The sequence below is a fragment of the Vulpes vulpes genome, chromosome 15 (genome assembly GCF_048418805.1).
Source record: "Vulpes vulpes isolate BD-2025 chromosome 15, VulVul3, whole genome shotgun sequence".
NCBI lineage: Eukaryota > Metazoa > Chordata > Mammalia > Carnivora > Canidae > Vulpes > Vulpes vulpes.
Window position 1 is genome coordinate 85,280,980 of NC_132794.1, and position 25,806 is coordinate 85,306,785.

At 35.1% G+C, this 25,806-nt stretch overlaps 1 protein-coding gene across 7 annotated transcripts in view; it reads right to left on the bottom strand.

Moving 5' to 3' along the window:
• Positions 1–2,736: 2,736 nt before the first annotated feature.
• Positions 2,737–25,806, bottom strand: part of LOC112913933 (protein FRA10AC1) — a 72,074-nt gene continuing 49,004 nt past the window's right edge. For 6 of the 7 annotated variants that reach the window (XM_025990837.2, XM_072739542.1, XM_072739540.1 and 3 more), the window contains 7 exons: positions 23,169–23,214; positions 20,804–20,917; positions 19,443–19,485; positions 16,829–16,941; positions 11,604–11,642; positions 5,903–5,978; positions 2,737–2,919 (listed from right to left, as the gene is read on the bottom strand). In XM_025990837.2, the coding sequence (XP_025846622.1) occupies positions 2,877–2,919; positions 5,903–5,978; positions 11,604–11,642; positions 16,829–16,941; positions 19,443–19,485; positions 20,804–20,917; positions 23,169–23,214 (474 nt within the window). In that variant the 3' untranslated portion in view covers positions 2,737–2,876. The remainder of the gene's footprint in view (positions 2,920–5,902; positions 5,979–11,603; positions 11,643–16,828; positions 16,942–19,442; positions 19,486–20,803; positions 20,918–23,168; positions 23,215–25,806) is intronic. The other variant, XR_011997512.1, reaches the window with a different exon arrangement.

Genomic DNA, 25,806 nt, shown 5'->3' on the forward strand with positions numbered 1-25,806 from the left:
GTTATTTTTTAAAAATGATTACTAGAACTATCTATCAGGCATTCTAAATATTGATTTGTCAAATCAAGGACAATCAACTACTACTTCATGGTGCACATCTGGACATCAGAGAAATTTAGGATTTCTTCTTTTACTTAATCTATGATCATAGACCAAACAATAATAATTATGCCATAGATACTGCCACAAATTTTCTTGTCAAAGACATCTAAATATTAATGAATCAGACTGACAAATTATGAACTTCAAATGTTTTGTTATACAGAAGATGTTGTTCAATTTGAAGCGGTCAAGAAAGAATAAAGTCACCATTCATTTTATGTTTACAAGTAAAAATAGTAAGATTTAGAATCATAGGATTGCTACTTTCACATTAGTATGTAAGATCTGTGAGAAGTAAAATTTTTGTCTATTTTTTTGTCCTCATAAGGATTGTTGATTTTTTAATTTAAATTCAACTAATTAACACATAATGTATTATTAGTTTCAGAGGTAGAGGGCTGTGATTCATTAGCCTTATATAGCACCCAGTGCTCATGACATCACATGCCCTCCTTAATGCCCATCACCCAGTTACCCCATTCCCTCCATCCATCTCCCCTGCAGCAACCCTCAGTTTGCCTATTTTTGTCTGTTTTATTCCTGACTCTATGCTGGCACTTAGAGAGTAGTGCCTGGTACAAGGTAGGTTCTCAGTGAATATGAATGAATATTTTGAATAAATGTCATAACAAACAGGTATAAATGAGGAGTGCCCATAAGGTAGTAAAATATTTTTTAGAGGGGAAAAAACTCATTCAATATATAGACACAAATGGGTGTTGTCTATTAAGTCATCACCTTGAATAAGTGATACACATACACCTACTTTCCATCACTTAAAATAATTTTGAAGCTCCACTTTTAGGATTATTTTAGAAACTGCCTAAGAACCTCTTCCTTTAGCTTTTGTGTGATTTTGGACTCCGCAAATTATCAGCTCAAACAACTTCCCCTCCTCATTCACTAGAAAGCAAACTGAGGACTAGAGATACACCACCCCTGAAGGTCTGCAAAAATAGGAACTTTGCTTAAGTAAGAGCAAGCAGAAGAAAGCATTAACTTCATATCCCAAACCAGTGGCCCACTGAACACTACTGACTGCACTATAGCCAAATGTGAGACAAGTATCTCAGAGAATTAATCTTTAAACTCATCTTGAGGTCTTTTCAAATACTTCTTAAAAACATGACTTCCATTATGTATGAATCGACTGTTATGATTATATATAATGATCTAAATTTGTTAATGAACCTGATGTCCATAAACCATACTTGCAATACCAAATACATGGATCTGTTTTAAGAGCGTAGTTTTTCTAGTTATCACTTAATTTTATAGGAATTTTATTTTCTGATGATCACTAACTATGAATATATTTTTATCATAAAAATGTTTTAGCTACATATATACTGATTATCAGTTTGCTGCTGGACATTTCAACACTTTTTCCTCAGAAACCAAGATTCCTTTTTATTCACTATAAGTAGTGAGATTTAAAAAAAAAATACAATTTGTTTAAGAAATAAGGGGATTTAAAAACAATGTTCAATATTAATAAACCAATACTGATTTACTGTTTTTTGATGGTTTATAAAGGATTGCATAATTATTTCCTAGAGAGTTCCTTTGTAGCAATCTCACATATAATAGAAGCCTGATGAATATTTGAATTAATGAATAACAACTATTTAATAAAAGGAAAATCTCTGATACTAACCATTTAAAAGTAAAACACTAAACTACTTATCCTGCAATTTAATGCTAATCATTCCAATGTTTAAATGCCATTTAAAATAGTTTATCTTCAACAAAATAGTTGAAATGCTATGATTGCTTTCTATAGGTCCTCTCTCTTCACCAAATCGTCCATTTTCTCCTCTATCCATCTCTTTATTCTTTACAAAAATGGGTTAAAACCTTTTTTAAAAAATTAAATCCATTTAAAAATTTGATGAAATCTATGGACCCTTTCCCTCCAAAAAATACACATAATCATCGAACTCACATACAGATTCTAAGAGTACTTAGCACACCCACTGACTCTGAGGGGTATGATCATCAAATTAAGAAGTTATATTTTATAATATATCCTGGTATATAAGTATATCCATATTTTATGACTGTATCTGAGATAAGCTCTAGCAATACTATTATTCAGTTAAATTATCTTATAGAATCTCTCTGTTGGAGAGTCAACTTTTGTGAACCTAATAATGTTTAAGACTTCTGGGACCTCATCTGCCATGCCCTGCCACCCCATGGTATTAATTTACTTTATAATAAACTACTCACATGCTGGGAAGTCAAATTTGATTATAACAAACTCCCTTAAATAGTATAGGTGAGAAGGAAGCAAAAGAAAGGTAAGGCTAGAAACTGGTGGTAATGGGAAAGAGGGGTGCCGATATATCAAAAGAAAGCAAAAAAGTTGAAGACATACTTACTCTATTTTATCATTTTTGCGAGACACCAATAATTCTAACAATTTAAACTAATTTAGGCAAAGGAAGATAAATAAGAATGAGTAAAGACAACTACAAACTGCAGGAACAATGGACTCCCTGTACAGTGTACTAGCTTCATCCTCTACGAGCTATAAATGGAGCAGTTGTAGGATAAGCAATTGAAAAGATACATAAGAGATGGGAAACATGTCTCCAACAGAACTGAAAGACTTCCAAAGCAGCCAACATCTTGAAAGTAGTTGGATTTTTATTTCCGAAGACAAACCACTCAAGCTGCAACTTGTAGATAAATTTTTTGTGAAGAGTTTCAAAAAAAAAAGTTTCAAAGTGTACTTTCACATTAAGGAATGTGGGCTTCTGTCTTCCATCTCACAGAAATAAATCTTGAAAATAGTCATCAAATTCTTCTTCTCTATTTAAAAGAAAAAGTATACATATTGATTAAAATCAACAGTTACAGAAAAAATTACTGGGTGACATATGTGATTAATGAAAATAAAATATTTTAACTTAATATAATTTGCTGATTTTTATATATATTGATATATTTCATGATACAGCCATCAAAACTAAGAATTAGTTTTTGGAATAATCATAACTATACTCAGACTGATTAAATTTAAAATGTTTTACATGTTGCCACCTCTCCCGAAATGTTTTTTTTCCAAAGATTTTATTTATTTATTCATGAGAGACACAGAGAGAGAGGCAGAGACATAGGCAGAGGAAGAAGCAGGTTCTCCACGGGAAGCCCAATGCAGGACTAGATCCCAGGACCCGGGGATCATGACCTGAGCCAAAGGCAGATAGATACTCAACTACGAGCCACCCAAGCGTCCCTCCCTAAATGTATTTTTTACCTAAGATTTTTACCTTAAAGTATATTCTTTGTGAAATGTTACTGCTTTTCTTTACTTTTTTGGTGGACTTTGTAACTTATCTGTTCATTCTCATTCCAAACTATAGTCTTTTTTTTTAAAATGTTTTTTTAAATTTTATTTATGATAGTCACACAGAGAGAGAGAGAGAGGCAGAGACATAGGCAGAGGGAGAAGCAGGCTCCATGCACCGGGAGCCCGACGTGGGATTCGATCCTGGGTCTCTAAGATCGCGCCCTGGGCCAAAGGCAGGCGCTAAACCGCTGCACCACCCAGGGATCCCCTTTTTTTTTTTTAATTTTTTTTAAAAAATTTTATTTATGATAGTCACACAGAGAGAGAGAGAGAGAGAGAGAGAGAGAGCGCCAAACTATAGTCTGATCAAGAAATGAATGAAAAAGAAAACTATTTTCAGGAAAAAAAAACAAATCTTACTCCTAGGAATGGGGAAAACCTGGTTAGGCTATAGTTTGTTTTTTTTTTTTAATTTTATTTATTTATGATAGTCATACAGAGAGAAAGAGAGAGAGGCAGAGACACAGGCAGAGGGAGAAGCAGGCTCCATGCACCGGGAGCCTGATGTGGGATTCGATCCCAGGTCTCCAGGATCGCGCCCTGGGCCAAAGGCAGGCGCCAAACCGCTGCGCCACCCAGGGATCCCAGGCTATAGGTTTTTATTGCTCTGAGAATAGTAAATATATTTGTAGCAGTAAATATCATGTCTCAAACAATGAGTCAAACTCTGAAAGGAGATATGAAATTGTATTATATAATATGTTAAAATACTATGAAAACTGTGTCAAGTACTAAATAAATATTAGCGCTGGGAACCAGAGTGGTACAGGAAAATACGACAGGGTTTCAAGTCAGACAGTGTTTAAGTCCCAGCTCTGTCACTTATTGGCTTAGATGAGCAGGTTACTTAACTTCTCTGGGTTCAGTCTCCTTATTTATTCAATGGAGAACATTATATTTCTTCACAGAGGTGCTGTGAGGATTAAATGTATATACACGCAGTTGTATATTTGTATATTGTTTTCTTCCTTCTGGGATAGGGAATCATGCTGGAAAATCAAATTGAGTCTACCAATCTCTTCAGAAAAAAGTTTTTTATTTTTTTATTATTTTTTATTTTTTTAGAAAAAGTTTTTAGATGAAGGATCTACAATGGCACTACATTATCTGGTTTCAAGTAACTGTGAATGCATAAAGCCATTATACCCATGTTCAAATTTTTTAAAAAATTACAGAATCAGATAAAGTTGATTTAAGAATAATCTTCAATTTGGTATTCCCCATGTTATTGTCCCTTCTTCCCCAATATGAAAGTAAAATGCAGTAAAATTTTAAAAATTGAAGAACTTAAATATAGGAAATTAACTGAATTTCTGTGTAGGTTTAGATGTTTAGTACTTGATCAATGTCAAGTATTTGTAAGGTCACAAAGAATGCTGGATTATGAGTTTTCTTAGGATTTACTCAAGTATCATCACTGCCTAAAAAGGTGAGCTGATCTTAAGTCCTATTCTGTCATTTTCAACGACAAAGCTCCTTAATGGGAAGTTATACCATTAAAAGTTTAGCCCACTGTTTAATTAGAATAGCAGAATTTTATTTACAGTGAAAACTTTTTTATAATCTGTTCTATAATGATTACACATTTAGGAATTCTTTATTTGGCTAAGGGGGAAAAAGTTAAGGTCACAGAAAAACGTTATCTTCTTTAAAGATTATTAAACACACCTGAATTCTATTACACTGAGAACATATCATAAATAGCAAGATGTTTCATAATCAGCTTAAATTAGTGAATTATGATAGATTCAACAGGTGTCTTTCCATTATGAACCAATATGCCTAACGACTAAAAAATGGCACTAAAATTTATTGAGAACTTACATTTGTAGGTATTGTACCAAGTGCTTTACCTTCTTTATTTCATTAAATCTTCGTAATAAACTCTATGCAGTAGTTATTATTTTATTGTCTTTTAACAGATAAAGCTCAAGGGCTAAACATCCCTGCATATGACAAGAGTTGATAAAATTTCAGCCCACATACAGACAGCTCTTCCAACCCAAAGCAGGTAACAATGTGCACATTGAGCTATCTGTCTTTGGGGGGCTAAGGTAGCTATTGCCAAGTAAACTTTTACCCATACGTAGCTTCAAGGGGCTCCCTGTACAAGTTTATGATGATCAGAATATCATGAATAGGCTGCTCTGAAGTAGGAAACAGCCCTTCTCTGAAGGATTCCAAGCAAAGACCAGAGGGCCATTTGTCAAGGTGAGCTGAAGAAAGGTTTACTCACTGAGAGGAAGCTGGATGAGTTAGCTATTTATGGCCACAAACAATGACTTCCGGGAATAAACTCTGATCTTACCATGCTAGGCAGTCCTTGGCATTAAAAAGACATTCATGACAAGCTTTTTCATTAACTGTTATCAAGAATGGCTGTGGTTGTAGCTTCTTTACTGATGCAAAGGATATACATTATCTATTAGTATCAGGACTCACTGTGATTTTTCATCGGTCTCTGGTAGGGGGCCCTTCCAAAGTTCAGAATCTGAAGTACCTTCTTCATCAGAATTTCCTGTTCATTTACAAAGAGATTTTTAAAAATGTATTATATTTAAAACACATTTTGAACTACCCACCAATGCAACTAAATTAACCTCAGATTTAACAGCAGTTTATTTTTAACATTTTAAGATGTAATTCACTCTTTCAGACCAATAAATTCTTTTTTAAAAATAAATAAATAAGCTGAGCTATACCCAAGAGTCTCAGCAAAAAAAAACAAAGAAAGTCTCATGGGAAAATTCCCTAAGTTACACCGAGTTAAAGTAGCAATTCCAGTATTAACTTTTAAAAAGGAACTATCTCTTGCAATACAATTGTCGTTTAGTTTCTTCTTTCTGTTGGCATACAAAAGACATGCAGGTTAAGATTTGGAGTATAGGTAGAGTATATTTACATTAGGATCAAGAACTCAAAAAACAAACTAGTATGTAGGACTAGCTAGTTAAATTATAAAAAATATTGTCAGATGCTTTTAAAAATTGATGCTTATTAAATTAATTAGAAGAAGTTGGTTGCAGTAAAGAACTAGGCATACTCACATTGTTAGGAGTAAAAACTATGTAAACTTTTCTTTAGGAAAATTTAACAATATGATCAGTTTAAAATGTACATATCCTTTGACCAACAATGCTGCTTTTAAGGATTTAATTATTTACTTAAGCACCTGAGATACATGTACAAAGACATTCATTATATAACAACAAAAGAAAACAACCTATATCCCACCAATTAGGGATTAAGGATGGTTAAATTAATATTATACAACTGTTTAAAAAAACCTTAATTAGCATATCTATATGTATTACCATGGAAAAATGTCTGTGCTGTATCAAATTTTTAAAAAGTTACAGAAAGCAAAAAAAAAAAAAAAAAAAAAAAAAACAATTACAGAAAGCATTCATGGTAAAATCTAATTTATGATTACATATGTGTATATAAACTGTAAGTTTATAAGGACCAACCAAACTTAACAGTAATTATACTACCTGTGGGCCTGGGATACTTTCACTTTATCTTAAGTATTTCCAAAGTTTTTTTGTATTTTAAACAATAATCATGTATTACCCTTAAAAATCAGTCAAAATAATAAAGATATTTCTATTTCTTAAATATAACAAAATAGACATGTTTCAGAAAATCACCCTGTATTAGTGAACTAAAAATTATCAAACTCTGAAAAATGTATTACCAGGCAATAAAAGTATATGCCATAAAGTAATTACATTACAAATAGCTCCTCTCCAATAAGTTAGTCTCAAAAAAAACGGACACAAATTTGGCCTGTCAATACAGCATGCCCTTTACTTAAACACACATAAAAATAAAACAGCATTGATTTGCCACAGTGGTTTTAGCCTTTTACCTGTTGGACTTTGATCCTTGAATCAATATGCATGTTTGAACTTTGGTCTTAACTGCATCTATTCTGTCTAGCATAAATTTTAACAAAAATGGCAGGGAAAAAAGAAAAGGAAAGAGGTTGTACTTTTTTTTTTTTTTTTTTTTTTTAAGGAGGGAGTGGGGGAGGAGCAGAGGGAGAAGGAGAGAGAGAATCTTAAGCAGGCTGCATGCCCAGTGTGGAGCCTAAAGTGGGGGGGGGCTCAATCTCACAACCCTGACATGATGACCTGAGCTGAAATCAAGAGTCAGATACTTAACTAACTGAGCCATCAGGCGCCCCAGCGGTTATATTTGTAATGATATACAGAGAAAGACAGTAAAAAGATGGTAAGATTATAAAGCCTTGGGAATCAGATTCCCATGCAATGACAATCAGCACTGAAACTGCCAGTGTCTCAAACTGAATGTGTTGAGAAGAGAGAATAAGTGTTCTACTCTTATTTTTATAAAAACTCACTAACATGAGATAAAGCACAAAAAAACTAATTAGGCCTAATGGTTAACATTACAGTGTTACCCTGTTAATGATGTCAGAGAACAAAACTTCTACAAGATCTTTGAAAGTGGGCAGCGAATTTTAAAAGGCCTTACAACCACCTGTCCTCTTGTTCCCTTTCAAGAGTATTTCCCACATGCCAGCTTCCCTGCACTAGTTTTCTGATACCAGATAACCCAGTTTTACTAAAAGATCAAATCAGTTTAGAATATTCTAAAATAACTCTCCTTGAAAGATTACATGCTTTAAAAGTAGCCAAATATTGTTAGAGAATCAAATCTGAAAGACTGGACTACATGGCCTTTAAGTTCAACTCTGTGAACCTATACCATCCCAGTTCCTGGAGAGTGGCAGCAATTAGAAACCATTCCTAGGGTAACTGGTAAGGCCAGCGGAGGTAGGAGAAGCACTGCTAAGGAAATCCCAATGAGAAGAACAGGCAATACAAAGGGTGCTCTTGTATTAGTGTCAAAGCTGTGCAGCAGTTATTAGCAAGTGGGGATCAGAATGTAAATCACTGACTTGCTGTGTGGGATTCTGCAGGTCTTTAATCTAGCCCTCATATAATGATTGAGTCTCTTACTGCAAGAGAGTGGCTGTTCAATCTATGCTTAAACACCTACTTCCTGAAGCAGCACATTCCTCCATTCCTTTCCTCAGATAGTTCTGACAAGTTTTTCCTTAAATTAAGGCAAAAATCTGTCTCTGGGCAATTTTTATCCATAGATTCTAGTTCTGCCAAATAGTCACCAAAAGTAAGTCTCCTACCCAAAAGCAATTTACAAACATCTACAGTTTCCATGTCTACCTCCTTACCCTTTCCCTCCCATTCCTTCACTTTTCTCCAAACTAAACTAATCTATATTTCCTTCAACTTTCTTCCTATGACACAAATTCAAGTTCTGTCAATGCCTTGGATATTCCATTCTCGACCCACTTTAAGTTTCCAATGTTCCTTTTAGCAATGTGATGCAAACTGCATACAATTTGAATTGTCTGAATAATGAAAACAGACCTGTCATCTTGGTTTTTCTAGATATTATATTCTAGATATTACCTAAATAACTTGGGTTTCCTGAAGAAGTGGCAAGTCTACAATTGAACAGGTCCAACTTTTACAAGACTTAACTTTTGATATGACCAATTTTAGAGAACAAAACATAGAATCTGTTTAATGTCTGTTTTTTTTTTTTCTTTTCTCCAACAATAAAAGCTGCAGGTTATCAAGAACTTACTTTCTGCTGGACACATGCTTTACATATATATTGTTTTATTTGGCTCTGATAATAATAAAACAAAGTTAAGTCTCTTTATATCCATTTTACAGATAGAACTGAGACACAGATCAAATTATTAAATGCAGATTTGTAGAATGTATCTGCCAAAATTAGAGTAAAAAGAATAAATTTACATTTGATTCACTGATGAACAGTTATTGATGATATAGGTAAAGGGGCATAGACTTTGTGGAATTATAAGTCTGTGTTTCATCCCAATTTTGCTATTAACCAACTACTAGATTTTAGGCAATTTATGTAAGTCTCTGGGTCTTGGTTCTCCTGTCTGCAAAATGGGATACCATATGCCCATTATTAAGATTAAATGGTGTAACACAACTAAACCACTTGCCATTGTGGCTGATGGAGTAGATAATCAACAAAGGCAAGTTAAAATTACTTTTCCCCACAGAAATAGGGTTTTTCTTCATGGATTTGGTTTTTATATCCATGTGTTAAATAATGGTAAAGAGTAACAGAGCATTATCCAATTGGAAATGGAAGATAGTGTGTGTGTGTATATATATATATATATATATATATATATATATATATATATATATATATATTACTTTGGCCCAAAGAGCATGAGTCTATCTATCGGTCTCATGCCTAGTTATGTTCTAGAAACTCACATTTTTATCTAATTTAGGAAAAGGAGCTACAGATCAATTAGGATTCACATGGGAAGGAACAAACTATCAGTGCTTTAGAACAATTCAAATATGCTGAAAACAAAATTGGTATGAGCAAAATAATTTATAAGGAATATGTTGTATTCCTAAACCAGAGGAATGCCTCCACTGACACCTCCCTCTCCATTCAATCTTTAAACGATAAATATCTTAAAACTTCTCTTTTTCTATTTTTCACAGTGCAAAATTTCTGATTACCGACCACTTAAAAATTCTCCTTAAGTGGGGATCCCTGGGTGGCTCAGTGGTTTAGCGCCGCCTTCAGGCTGGGGCGTGATCCTGGAGTCCTGGGATCGAGTCCCATTTCGGGCTCCCTGCATGGAGCCTGCTTCTGCCTCTGCCTGTGTCTCTGCCTCTCTTTCTCTCTGTGTCTCTCTCATGAATAAATAAATAAAATCTTTAAAAAAAAATTCTCCTTAAGAATTACATTAAAATGCTAATAATATTTCTCTCTGAATGGTGGGATTTGGAGTAATTGCTAATTTTTTTTTCTGAGTTTGCCACAGTAAATATAACTTTAAATCAGAAAAAAAAAATCTTAAGTTTAGAAATTTCCAAGCCTAGAAGTCTCAGAAAATAAGTCTAGATATTATAAAATAAATTAGATATGTTATTGAACTGCACTTTATTATTAGCCCTAACCCTACTGCAAGGTCTTTAAGAAATCTGATACTGTATTACTACTGAGATGCAAGGCTACTGCTTGTTGTATCACAGGTGGGTGCCCTCTTTTATGAATCCACAAGAGAGTCTGCTTTCAGAACTCTGCCTGGAAAAAGGTGATCATATGCGTACAATAAATCATTCTATTGGTGGTTTCCTTCTTTGTTTTGGTTGTTTAGAATAACAGTGACATATGTGTGATCTACCTATGTAATTATGCAGGACTTTTTGGTAAACATTTGTTAATTTTACCTCAAGCTTTACTTTGCTATTCTATCTTATTTTTCCATTATTCTGATTTTACTTTTTAAAATTCTATTTTACTGTATATATATTTATAAATCATTTTAATGTTTTTTAGAATGTTACAGGGAAAAATAATAAAATCTGTGGCAAATACTCAATAAAATCCAATCTGGTTTGATATACTCTGGTGAAAACAACAAGTACTTATTAAAAAACTATCCAGTTGTGGGCAGCCCGGGTGGCTCAGCGGTTTAGCACCGCCTTCCGCCCAGGGCGTGATCCTGGAGACCTGGGATCAAGTCCCGCGTCGGGATCCCTGCATGGAGCCTGCTTCTCCCTCTGCCTGTGTCTCTGCCTCTCTGTGTCTCTCATTAATAAATAAATAAATAAAACTTAAGAAAAAAAAACTATCCAGTTGTAACTAGTTGCCAACTTTTACTTTCCATGCACAAACCACACATTTCATTTGATCAGTCAAAATCACCAAATAACAGAGATAACTCAGCATACAATATAAGTAACATTTCTTAAATCTTAATCCACTTCTCCAATTCTTTCTCCATGCCAACCTCATTCTTCTACTTTTCTTTCTTTATATTCTATAAAGTGAAATTAAAGTGTATATCCATTGTATTTACTGAAAAAGAAATTTTATGTTCTTCTATTTTAAAATAAGAAAGTTTAATATGTTCAAAATTGGGGAAGAAATCATACACTTTTGTTATTTTTTCTATGACTTATTTACACAGTACAAAAATAAAAAAAAAATACATCAGAGCAAGTCACAATTGATGAGAACCCAAACTGTGAATAACTTGAATCTATATATTTTCATTAAATAAATACTAGATACTTACTGTTTACACAACTTTCTGATTTCTTTGAGGATGAATGCCCTGAAAGGAAAACAGCATTGTTTTGTTAAAAATCATTTTGCAATGGTGTAACTAACAGTTACAGCTCTAACCAGAATTCTTCCCAAGACTAGTTTACATAATCTTCTAATCTTTCATGTTCCTCAAATATCTCTCTCTAATTAAAATACCTCTTTTAGGGATGCCTGGGTGGCTCAGTGGTTGAGCATCTGCCTTTGGCTCAGGATGTGATCCCAGAGTCCCAGGATCGAGTCCCACATCAGGTTCCCTGCATGGAGCCTGCTTCTCCCTCTGCCTGTGTCTCTGCTTCTCTCTCTCTGTCTCTCATGAATAAACAAAATCTTTAATAAATAAAATAAAATACCTCTTTTAGGCAGAGATATTTTATGCCTAGAATATACAGCACAAAGCTTAAAAAGTAATGAACACCTGTAAAAAAAAGAAACTCATGTGCTAAAAAAACTTCATAGATTAACTGCAATATAAGTATTTTATCTATAGCAATGTTCAACGTCTGAAAGCAATTTACAAATACTAATTTTTCACAATACTTTTTCATATACAGATGAGAATTCTTAGTAACCAAAATTCATACAAATATTATTCATAAAATAGTTTCAGTTCTACAATAGTTACCCAGTGAGAGAAATAGAAAGAAAAAAGTACTAAAAATCTACTAGAATAATTTAAAAAAATCACTCTAGAGTCTCCTGTAATAAGACTACAAGGGAAATAATTCTGAAGGCTGATTAAAAAAAAAAAAAAAAAAGACAGATAACAGATGGAGAGTAATGACCCCTACAAGCTCCTTGGACAGGAGATCTCATAAACTGAAGCTGACACATAAATGGCCCCTTTCAGGCCCAATGAAGAGGGTGTCAGAAGTACACGGTAAAGACTCCACAGGAAGCCAAGGCCTGGACTACAGCAACTACTTTAGGTTATTGCTTCTTTTTTGTTTTGTTTTGTTTTGGGGTTATTGTTTCTTCACTCCGATTTCCTACTTATCAGAAAGCAAATAAAAACATAGCTAAGCTGGTGACAAATTCTTTTCTGTCATATGAGAAATATAATACCCATTTCCAAATGTCTATAGGTAAAAAAAAAGATTAGGCTTACTTTGGAGGCCTAAGGATATAACTGGAATCAAAGGGCAGAAACTGCAGATTTGGGCTAAATTAGTTAAAGAGAAACTTGCTAGGATTACAACTAACTGAAATGTAAAAGGATATTTTGGATGGTAGTAAGTTCCTCTTCCCTGGAAGCAAAAGCAGAACAAGTACTTGATATAGAGCCGTACATCTCAACTTTATGGTGCATATGCATCATCCCAGAACCCGGAATCGTAATTCAGGAGATTGGGGAAGGGTCTGAGATTGTGCACTTCTAACAAGTTTCCAAGTGATGACAATGCCAAAGGACCATACTTTGAAAAGCAAAACCACAGAGTATCTTTTTGATCATGAACCCAAGGCTGAATTCTGATGTTCCTTTCAATTTGAGAAACTACTGTTTCACTGATTGACTCACTCACCTAACATTTATTGAATGCCTATTATGTGGAGAAAGCACAGTGCTTAGAAACTGGAGACAAAGAATTAAGTCTCACAGTTCCTTCCTTAACAGAAAAATTATTCCAAGGGTGCAATGTATTTCTAAAGGAGAAGTGCAGGGTGCTATTGGCATGTGTAACAGTGACTTAACCTTAGAAGAGTGGGGTGAAGGATGTCAGGAAAGGACTTCCCAAGGAAGTGAGTTTGGGGATGCAGTGGTAGTGGTAGGAGCGATAAGATCTTCTACTTTCTGCCAAAAAAATTCTACCTAAGTACCTTGTTCTGCTTAGACCTGCCAAAGCAGACTGGTCCTCAAAGTCAAGTTATTGATCTTACATTTTCTCTCTATTCAGTCATTCAGCTAACTAGCTATCCAATTATCCATCCATCCACCCATTTACTTAACACTTTATATGGTAGTAACCTGACACTACAGGAGTAAGTGGGATCACACAGGGAGAACAGAGAGAAAGAAGAAAAGTTCAATAAAAGCCTTGGGCAATTCCAACACTGAGGAGGACCTATAATCAAGAGGCAGAGGAGAAGCCAGAAAGATAGGATGAAAATCAAGAAAGCAGACTGTTTTGAGAACTTTTCTCAACAGTTCAAATGCAGCTATTAAGCATTTATTAATTACTATTCAAGTTTGGGCCAAATTAAGGTGGTCGGGCAGCCCGGGTAGCTCAGCGGTTTAGCGCCGCCTTCAGCCCAGGGCATGATCCTGGAGACCCAGGATCGAGTCCCATGTCAGGCTCCCTGCATGGAGCCTGCTTCTCCCTCTGCCTGTGTCTCTGCACCCACCCCCTCTGTGTTTCTCATGAATAAATAAATAAAATCTTAAAAAAAAAAATTAAGGTGGTCTGGCTATAAAGTATCACATCAAAATCAAGCTAGTTCCAGATGATCCCAGATACAATGATATTGCAGAGTTCCACATGGTTTTCCTTAGTTTGCTAAAGTGTTGTCATTTTCTGCTTTACACCATAGAAGTTGAAAAAAACTTTATCCTGTACTCTGCTATCAAAGGTGCTCTAAATAAAGAATACATGAGAAACAGTTATCTCAATTCCACTCTGCTTTGATTCTCTATTCCTGACGTCCTGAAATAATCTTCAAAGTCTTTCATTCTCTCATTCTTTATTATTTGCACCTAACATGTGCTAGTGGGGTGCTGAGGATACTAATTGGAAGTACTAATTTAAATTCATGGTCAGGGATGGAATCAAGAAAGGATCAATGACATTTAAACTCAGACCTGGAGGATGAGTTAGGATGGGACCTGGCAGTGGGGGAGGGGTTAGAAAGAGAGGAAGCAGTATCTACATATTCCCTAAATGGAAAGAAGTTTGGCGTTTTCTAGAAACTGAAAGGCTATGAGAATGGAGTGTGAAAGTGAGGTGGAGTGTGGTGAGAAACAAGTGTTGTATGATGGATCATACAGAGCACCTGGGCTTTGTGCAGATTTTGGTACTATCCTAAGAACAACAGAAAATCACTGCTTTATTGAGAAGGCATTAAGGGGAGGGCAGGTGGGATGACAACACAGTGGCAAAACTAGTTAAGGACAATATAGCAGTAGTCTAGATGAGATAACATGGTGGTTTGAATTAGGGTGGAGAGAACTTGAGAAATATATACTCTGAGGGTAAAACTGATAGGATTTAGTGACAAATTAAACAAATAATAAGAGAAAAGATGTCAAGGATAATTTCCAGATATCTGATTAGTTTTTAGGTTGACAGAGGTGTCACCTACTAAAATATGGAACACTACAGGTAAAACGACTATAAGGAAGAAAACATGCATATTTATGTATAATCTGAGGGGTCCAATCCTATAACTGATCCTGAGTATCCAGCTACCTAATTGTCTGCTATGAAGGTACTAAAGAAGATTTTACAAGGTAGGAATTATTCTTTAATTTGGAATATGTAGCGATTAACATGGTATCATACTATGATATAAATATAATATTTTATAATACAATAATGAATACAACAAAACTCTCAAGTATGATACATTAAACATTTTTAAAACAAAAATGTTTTAAACTCAAATGGAATTTTCACATTAATTAATCAAGTTATTTTGGAGTTGGGAAATGATTAAGATAGACACAAAAAGGCATTCTGCTTCAAGTACCATTTCCCAATTAACAAAAACAGTATTTTCTCCTCACCATCTATCAGTATCACCAAGTTTTCCACTTGGTGATATTATATGCTTGAATATGTTAAGATTCACTAGAAAAGTACATGTAAGAATGAAACCTATCTAATAATCTTCATAGCTGGAGCAAGGGAGCCCTCTCCTGTCCAAGTATTGTGTTAACATTAGGCTTAATCTAATATAGTCTACCATTAGCTTCATAATTTAAGTTCAGTTCACTCTAAGTTATAGCAAATTTGCCTGAAAAAGAAACTGGCAGTAACTTTCATAACAGCTAACTATGCACCAAGCACTGTGCAAACTGCTTATATGCATTATCTCTTTTTTTTTTTTTTTTTTATGCATTATCTCATTTCAACTTCTGAACATTCCTATGAGCTAGGATCTATTGTCATGACCACTTCATATATGAAGAAATTAAGGCTTAGAGAGCTTAAGCAGTACTGAGGAAGAAGTGAGTGAATGACTTATGGATTTGAATTTAACAATTATTTACTAAGCATACGTGCTTAGTTCTAGGTTCTGAGGACACACATATATATCGGGCTCCATGATTTCAGAAGCTCATAGACCATGGTAATGAAATCCCAGTACTACAATTTTACATGGACTTATAAATGATGTAATGTTTTACAGTGTTCAAAATGCCTTTCACATTCTCACTTGGTTCTCCACAAATAAGCTTAAATAGTACAGAAGCCAGATATTCACATCACCCGACTTATATAAGGAATGTAAAACTAAGGAAGTTCAGGTATTTTCTCAAGGTAACAAGTCTATTAGAGACAATATCAGGAAGGAGAATGTTGTTTGCAAGATTATTACCATCTGCCCAAAATGGTAATACCATTTCTTGAATGTGTATTAAAACCAACCTTGTTCTTGAAACTCTTTAAAAGTTGCTATAAATTCTTATCTAAATTCCCCAACCAGGGGGCACCTGGGTGGCTCAGTCAGTTAAGAGTTCAACTCTTGATTTTGGCTCAGGTAATGATCTCAGAATTCTGAGACTGAGCCCCATGTCAAGCTCCATGCTGGGCTCCAGCTCTGTGCTGGGTGTGGAGCCTGCTTAAGATTGAAGATTGTCTCTCTCCCTCTGCCTCTCACTCCTTTTCTTAAAAAAAAAAAAAATCTTATAAAACCCCCAACCAGTTTCCTTTCAACCACTGTAAGATTTATTTTTTATTTGAGAGACAGAGCAAGCTATGGGGTAGGGTCGGGAGCTGGGAGGGGGCGGCAAAGGGAGAGGGAGAAGGAGCACCTGACTTGGGGCCAGGGCTCCATCTCACAACCTTGAGATCATGACCTGAGCCAAAATGAAGAGCTGGACTCAACTGACTGAGCCACCCAGGCACCCTCCTTTCAACTTGTACAGAACAGAAATCTAAATGCATTCACCAATTAAATTCTACATTTGACACATACAACAGATTACATTTCATGTTAAAAAATGTGAGTAGATATTATATTTTGATTTCCTTTTACCTTTATCCTTTTTCTTAGAGGTCTCTTCTGCAGAAGATAATCTGGATTTTTTATGTGATGACTCATCTTTTTTGGTTTTGTCCTTTCTTTTTTTTGACTTGACTTCTTTTCTCCTTTATATTGAACAATATAAAATTAAAGTTAACTTTTTAAACTGACCTTTATGAAACATAAGAACCAACGAGCAAAAAGTCAAATCAGTTAAAGTAACTTATTTTTACAATGTAATTTACATAAGGAACCCTCAGATGAATCTGTAAATACTTTAGGTTAGGTTGGTACATTAAAGACAATTCTGTAAGATAATAAAGCCTAAAACTCTAAGATAAATTATTTTTTATAAATTCTGTATACAAGCCTTAGTAAATATAAATCATAGTTTTACTCATTTCTTCATTTTCTATCACTTAGCCATTTTTTTTCAAATTACAAAATCAAATGTCATTTCCCTCCATCTAATTCATAGCTACCTATATTTTGAAAAAAAGAAGAAACAATGCTGTAATAGCTCTAAAATACCACTAAGGGCAGCCCTGGTGGCTTAGCGGTTTAGCGCCGCTTTCAGCCCAGGGCGTGATCCTGGAGAACCCAGATCGAGTCCCACGTCGGGCTCCCTGCATGGAACCTGCTTCTCCCTCTGCCTGTCTCTCCATCTCTGTCTCTCTGTGTGTGTGTGTCTCTAATATATAAATAAAATCTTAAAAAAATAAAAAATAAATTACCACTAAGTAGAAAATTCTTCTGTTATGAATAAAAGAACACAGTATCAGACATTTGGTGTATGTGCTTGGCTGAGGAGCCAATGGGGCGAAGCTACCATCTGTGGGATTATGACTGAATGCCTCTAAGTCAGAATCCCACCCAGGGCTGAACGATAAGGCAGCGCCGCGGAGCCTCGGTTGGCCTCGGTTGGTTGGCCTCGGATAGCCGGTCCCCCGCCGGCCCCAACACGCGTGGGGACAGAGGTCCGGTGCGGAGAGCCCCTCCTCCCGGGAAACGGGGCGTGGCAGAAAGGGGGCCGCGCCCTCGCCCCTCACGCAACACACGTGGGGAACCTGGTGCTAAACCATTCGTAGATGACCTGCTTCTGGGTCGGGGTTTCGTTTGTAGCAGGGCAGCTCCCTCGCTGCGATCTATTGAAAGTCAGCCCTGGTCACAAGGGTTTATAAAAAAATAAATAATAATAAAAAATAAATAAAAGAACACAGTAAAGCATAAAGGAATGAGGATGGAGGGGCTTACTGTTAACTCAAATGTCTACTTTACTCCATTTGTCCTTTTACTGCTATAGCTTTATCTCTTCTAGGCCAGGTTTACAAGGCTGTCAGTACCATAGTTGGTAAGTAATTGATTTTAACTGGTTAAGAAAGGAAATACTAGACAGGAAAAGGTGATAATGCTGAAACTAAAACCAGGAAGGAGAATGAAGAGACAGCAAAGAGGTTCAGTTTCAAGAAACATACTCATCAGACCTCCCAAATTAAGGAACTTATACCAAATGCTATAATACTATTTATTTAAGGCAGTAACATGTTCTCTCATAAAAATTATGTCAATTTTGAAATGAAGCTTGAAAGTCAAAGTCAAAAGCCTCTCTGATATCTTTCAGTATCACTGATGGGAGAGGGGAAATAAAGATTAGGCTATTCGAGTAATCTAAAAAATCCTGCTTTCAAGTATTTAAAAATTATTCATTACTTAATATTTATTTTTAATAACTAGAATTCTAGATTGCTAACATTTATAACATAGCTGATTTTTAATTTAATATACTGGCATACACATTTTATAAAGTTGCAGAATCTCATTATTAAACTTTCAACTGTTATTCAGGCCCTGAAACCTGACCATCACAATAATGATAGGTCACAGATTTTCTCTGAACATCTTCAATGCCAGGGACCCCATTATGCTTAACTTACCATATACCAGGCTCTATGTCAAGCACTTTATGTGCACTTCCATTAATCCCCATGATAACCCTAGCACATTCATTTTTAGAGGTGATAAAATTGAGTCTTACAGAGATTAAGTACCTTGCCCAAAGAAACAACTAGTAAGTGGAGAAGCTTAAAGGAATACACAGGGTCTGATTTCAAAGTCCATGATCTTATTTACATGTACTGCACATTGAAGAACACTGATTAATTCCTCCCACACTCAACATGACAGACACATTCTATCTCACTCGACAGGAGGCTGATTTTAACATTTGAAATGAGAATAAAGGTATACAATCCTTTGGAAGAATGACAAACTCCAAATAAAATACTGTTTAAATGAGACATAAGAATCATTTTATAAAGATCTACTTTACAATAGTTTCCAAGAATACTATGGCTTCTGAACATTGACTCCAAACTAAACATTCTAGCATCTATCAACTACCCTGCACAGGCCTTCATCTTTAAAACTGCTTGGCTAAAGGCATGGCAAACTTCCAGTTTCCCAGTATATATATGTACAGTGTATCACACAATAATGCTGAATATTCTATATAATCAATTAATTAAACCATCAACCACTCATGTCCACATTTAGACATTCAGTGCAGGTTAAGTGACTATGCCCATGATTACTAACCATTAACAACAGTATTTTAAGATAGTATTACCTGTGATGAAAATTTAATTTAAAGGAACATTCTTTGCATAATCCTAAAAAAAAAAAAAAAAGTGACACCACTGAAAAGCTGATTTTGAATTAACTGTACTACTACTCTTTATTATCATACATTCCCATTTTTCCTTATATCCCTTTTTCAGGCTATTTGAAAAAACAATCTGATTCGTTCCACCTTAAAAAATGCATATGCATAATAAAAAGGGCAACACAAATGTGTGAAGAATTGAAAATATTCTAACATTACTTTAGAAAAAAGTGCTGTCAATTTACTCCAAAGGCAAACTCTGTTCATATATAGCACTAATGTGTGTCTCACATCAAAGATATCTAATAAAAATAGTGCGGGTATGGTCACTTCCTCTAAAGTGCTCTAAGAGTTTTCAAATAGAAAAGAGCTTTTCAAAAAGTTCCACAATTGTGGCATCTTCTTTTGCCTTAATCTTAGTTCACTCCAGTTGCCTTTCCCTCATGAGTACTTCCAGGAGGAACTTCTGCATTGGTGTGCATTGAGTAGCACCTGAGGAAATTCTTGACTTTGCTAGTGTACAGAAAACTCTGAAGCATATTTTTTTAGGAGTCAGCGACATGACTAAGGTTGCTAACATGATGGACCAAAGAAGCTGACCCATAAGACTAGCTTAGTTTAAAAAACAAAGAAGGAACAAAATGTTCTAAAACATATTATGAGAGACTGCTGTATTCTGGGGTATATAACCTTAAGCTTTTAAGGCTGATATCAAGAACAATTATGCCATCCTAAAACTTTTTATTGACACAAAGAGAGTATATTTATTGTCCACACCACAACAATATGGCTACCAGATAATGAGAGATTTTACATTGCTTTTTCTGATACTCCGGATCTCATTCTGCATTCGTGACATTCTCATATTAATGGGAAGAGGTCTTCATTTGGCATTAGAACTATTTCACCTAAAGGTCACCATAAGGCTGAGAGTATAAAAACTTCGGCTCAAAAGTTTCTGTCACTTTGAGAAACTCAGAAAAAAGTGCACTTCCAGAAAGATATATTAAAATTTTTAAATTAAAATTAAAAAAAAAAAAAAAAAAGGGATCCCTGGGTGGCGCAGTGGTTTGGCGCCTGCCTTTGGCCCAGGGCGCGATCCTGGAGACCCGGGATTGAATCCCACATCGGGCTCCTGGTGCATGGAGCCTGCTTCTCCCTCTGCCTCTCTCTCTCTGCCTCCCTCTCTGTGACTATCATAAAAATTTAAAAAAATAATAATAAAATTTTTAAATTAAATTTTAAATTAGCCTATATATTTTTATATCTGAATTATTAGATAAATTTTGAAGAAGTCAATTATATCCCACCTAAAGTCAACTTACTTAATTTAACAAGCGCATTTCTCTTTTCACCATGCTCAATATAACCAAAATTAACTTCCCAACTCTTCAAATCTTCTTTTTTATCACAGCACTTATTTCCACAGAAAAACTGGCCTGCAATAAAGAAATATCAACTATGATAGTTGGTGACAATATTTATCTGTACAATCTAGAATTTCTCCTGAAATTTACTCTTAACATACATAAATTCTTAGTTCTATGTAGTAAGCACCAAAAACTAACTGAGCATAATAACTATAGTATGCTCAACGGATGTGTATACAAGTATTAAATCAAAAAGCTGAAGAAAATGTTTTTTAAAAAAATCTGTCACAGAATTCTTGCTCAATAGATACACTGTTTAGATAAGGGTTTCAGTGACTCCCTGTTAGGAAATCTTATACTTTGGAAAATGTAAGTACAAAAAGAGTATACTGAATGATACTCTAAAAGAATAAATGTATTTTCCATAGTACGTGTATTTACACCCGGGTGAATCCTTTTTAATAGTTAATAATAATTTTTAAATTGACTAAAATTCTTATTTTAATTATTAACTTTATGGCATCTATTTTAAATACCAGCATAAAATGACATTTAAAGGACATTTTAAAATGGGTGGACTCTGAGATGAAGTAAGAATAAGTAAACAAACCCAATGTTCTAAATTTTAGAGTTTACCTGACACTAAAATCAACACCACCTTATCATGTCCACTGTGTACTAAAACGTTTTGCAAAGAAGGATTAACACTGATGACCCATGAGAAAAAAATAAACTACTCAACAACTATTTACTTTCACAGCAGAAGATGAACCTCCTATTTGTACAAGCAAAAAGGAATTTTTATCTCAATAATCTGCACCAACAGAAACAAATCTAAACTTTTCGTAAAAAAGAAATTAAAAATGAATTCTGAAAATAATCAGTCCAAAGAGCCTGTAACTATTCTATAACTTTTCTATGCTATAACTTGGCATTTTTTACTCATTCCAAATGAACACTTCATGAAATCTGTGTATGTTTAATAATGTCTCTATTGCTAAAACCAAAAATGTTATACTTCTAAATCAAAGCAAAAGCTTTCTTTCACCAACTAATTCTTTTTTCAGTTATACTAACTTAAAGAATGCCCATCATTTCTTTAAGGCAGCATTACTTACCATCACCTGAAAATGCTATCTAATAAAAGTACAAAATTTTAAAACTGTGAGACATTTCAAAATTTTTCATTGTTTAAGTAAAAACACAAACTAAATATAATACTAAGAGTTTTAAAAAGTTAAAAATAGCTTTGAATTTATTCATTTTCCTTCTCCTTAGAGTATCTTCACAAGGCCAATCATTCTTCTAAAGAAAAAAAATTCCTATTTCTTAATTTTGTTTTACTGCATATCCAGTTTTATACCTCACATAACATCCAATTCATGTAAGATGTAAATGACCCACAATGATGACATCAATGTTTAACCATTTTAAAATGCAACCTTTATTTTCAGTTTAAAGGTTTTTAAACTATTAGTTTAAAATTATTTCCTAAATGCTCTTATGTAGTTTTCAGAAGCATTAACACTTTAAAATGCAATTATCAATAAAGAGTTAATTTAATATAGACAGCATAAAGATATTAATTTTTCAGAGATCTATGAATAGATTACAACAATGAGTAGAAAAAGCACTTATTGATTGCCTATCAAATGTCTGATCTTTTGCCATAAGACTAAATATTTGGGCTCAATCTCAATGACATCACAAATAAGAACTAACTTGTCCAAAAATTCTATTAGGTTCAAAGTGATATTTAATCTCTACTTTCAAAACATGATTAGACAGGGGTGCCTGGGTGGCTCAGTGGTTGAACATCTGCCTTTGGTTCAGGTCGTGATCCCGGGGTCCTGGGATTGAGTCCTGCATCAGGCTCCCTCCAGGGAGCCTGTTTCTCCCTCTGCCTATGTCTCCGTCTCTCTCTGTCTGTCTCTCATGAATAAATAAATAAAATCTTTAAAAAAAAAGTGGTTAGACTGGCATACAATAATACCAACTCATTATTCCAAAAGTTTATAAAAAGAAAAACTCAAGTATTCATCCTTTATTAGTTTCTTTTAACTCTTTAGACATTTTCTACTTCTACTCCATTGAATGTTCTAAAACCAAAAATGTAAAGGTAAAAATCACGAAAGCATTATATTTTGGCTTTGCTAGTAATGTATCATGAATACACGGTCTCTAATTTTACTTTTATAGATAACCATTTATTAAATACATGAGGAATAATCTTATCCAATGACTTTAATTCAATAATACAACAAAATAACCTTATCCTATTAAAAAGTAAATTTTCAAAATTTTCAAAAGTAAATTTTACCTTTTCCTGAAATTACTTCTTTTTCTACTCGCCACCTAAATCCAAACTAATAAGAAAAAAGTTACATTTACACTAGCATAAATTTAAACACTATTTAAATTGTATATATACCTAAACATAGAGCCAACAATTGACATAATGACATTTACCAACCTAAAAAGCAAACCTAATTCTGCAGGAGGGGAAGATGGCAGCAGAGTAGGAGGACCCTAGGCTTGCTTTGTCCCATGAACACAGCTAGGTAACTATCAAGTTATCCTAAATACCCTAGAAATCCATCTGTAGACTGGCAGAACAAATTCCACAAGTAAAGGCAGAGAAGAGGCCACATCAAAGTAAATAGAAAGTGTGGAGATGTGACTTTGGAAAGAAACAGATAGTGGCTGGTAGGGAGGGACCTACGGTCAAGGAGAAGGATGAGAGATGGGACTAACACACAGGGGAGCATGCAAGGCAAATGAATCCACATAGTAATTGGCTTGGAAAGCAAAAAAGACCAAATTAGGTGAGTTCATGCAACCAGTACTGCTTAAAGGTTAGAGTTTTAAAGATTAGCATGCTTGGCTCTGGGAGACCTTGGAGGACATGGGGGCTGCTCTTGGACAGAAGGCAGGGGAAACACCCCATGGGCATTTAGTGTGGAAACAGTGATTGAAGAGTGCCTGGGGCACATAGTGCAGAGGTTAGTTGCTCATGTCCCAGAAAGGCAGTGTTTAGAGAAAAACCCCTCTGGGAATAAAGCAACTGGCCAGTACCATTTCCCTCCCCTGCCCCTCAGCATAAACACAGGGCCATCTACAGAAATCAGCGCAGTGCTGACACTCACTACCTAACTTGCTTACACCAGGCCCTGCCTGCCCCCCTTCCCAGGCACACTTGCCTCAGTCTCAGCACAATGACCCCCCCTCTCCCCAGACCACTAACTCAAACCCCTTCCAGACCATGTCTCCCTATCTGGGAGTTTTGCAAGGCCTTGGTTCTAAGTGGCAGTGACAGGTCTCATTTCACGAGCACACCTAGCTAAAACACACTGTATTCAGGCCAGAGACTGAACACTGCCTGTGACAGGCAAAGAAAACATTTGCAGACAACTGGCCTGAAGGATAAAGCAGCCAGGACACAACAGCAGAGTGCATGCAGTATACACTGGAGACACTCCCAGAAGTACCAAGCCCTGGAGAACAGGGGACACTACACTGCAGGGCACTACAGGTTCTTTTCTGCATAAAGCCAGTACTCCCAAGAACAGATGTAGCTGACTTTCCTAACACACAGAAACAAGCACAAAGATTTGAACAAAATGAAAGACCGAGAAATTTGTCCTAAATTAAAGAACAGGACGAGGCCATGGCTAGAGATCTAAACAAAACAGATATAAGTAACATGCCTGATGGAAAACTTAAGCAGTGATCATAAAGATACTCACTGGACTTTAGAAAAGAGTGGAAGGCATCAGTGAGACCATTAACACATTAACACAGAGATAAGGAATAACAGCAGAGATAAAGGGTTCAATACATGAAATGAAAAACATGCTTCATGGAATAAACAACAGGCAGGAAGAAGCGCAGACAAATTAACAGCCTAGAAGACAGAGTGGTGGAAGGTAATCAAGATGAACAAACGAGAGAAAAAAGAATTATGCAAAGAGATAGTAGATTCAGGGAACTCAGTGACACCATCAAATGTAGTAATATTTGTATTATAGGAGTCCTGGAAAAAGAGAGAAAAAATGGGGCAGAGGATTTATTAGAAGAAATAATAGCTGAAAACTTCCCTAATCTGGGGAAAGAAATAGTTATCCAGATCCAGGAGGTGCAGAGAACCACCAACAACATCAAAAAAGCAAATCTCCACCAAGACATATTGTAACTAAAATGCAAAATATAGTGATAAAGAATAAATATTAAAAGCAGCAAGACGAGATAGTTACATACAAAGGAAACTCCATAGGGCTATCAGATTTTTCAGCAGAAACTTTCCAAGTCAGAAAGGAGTGGCATGGCATATTCAAAGTGCTGAATGGGGAAAAACCTGTAGCCAAGACTACTCCATCCAGCATGACTATCATTCAGAATAGAAGAAGAGATAGAGCTGCCCAGGCAAATAAAAACTAAAGGAGTTCATGACCCCTCCTTTTTTTTCCTCTTTGCTTATTGTTTTGTTTCTTAACAAGAACTATTGTTAGAACTATTAAAGGGGACTCTGAGAGAACCAAAAATGAGAGTATGAAGGTAGGAAAAACAAAAGCAGTGAAAATGAATATTTCTGTAAAAAAACAGTCAAGCAACTCACAAAATAGCTACAGCAGACAACAACAACAAAAAAATAAAAGTCATCAAATAGGAAAGAAAGAAGTAAAACTTTCACTATTTGCAGATGACATGCTACTGTATATAGAAAATCTGAAAGACTCCACCAAAAAATTATTAACTGATCCACAAACTCAGTCAAGTCGCAGGATATAAAATCAATGTACAGAATCTGTTTCATTTCTATACACCAATAATGAAGCAACAAGAAGAGATATTAAGAAAACAATCTCATTACAATTGCACCAAAAATATATGATACCTAAGAACAAATCTAACCAGAGAGGTGAAAGACCTATACTCTGAAAACTATAAATAAAGTGAAG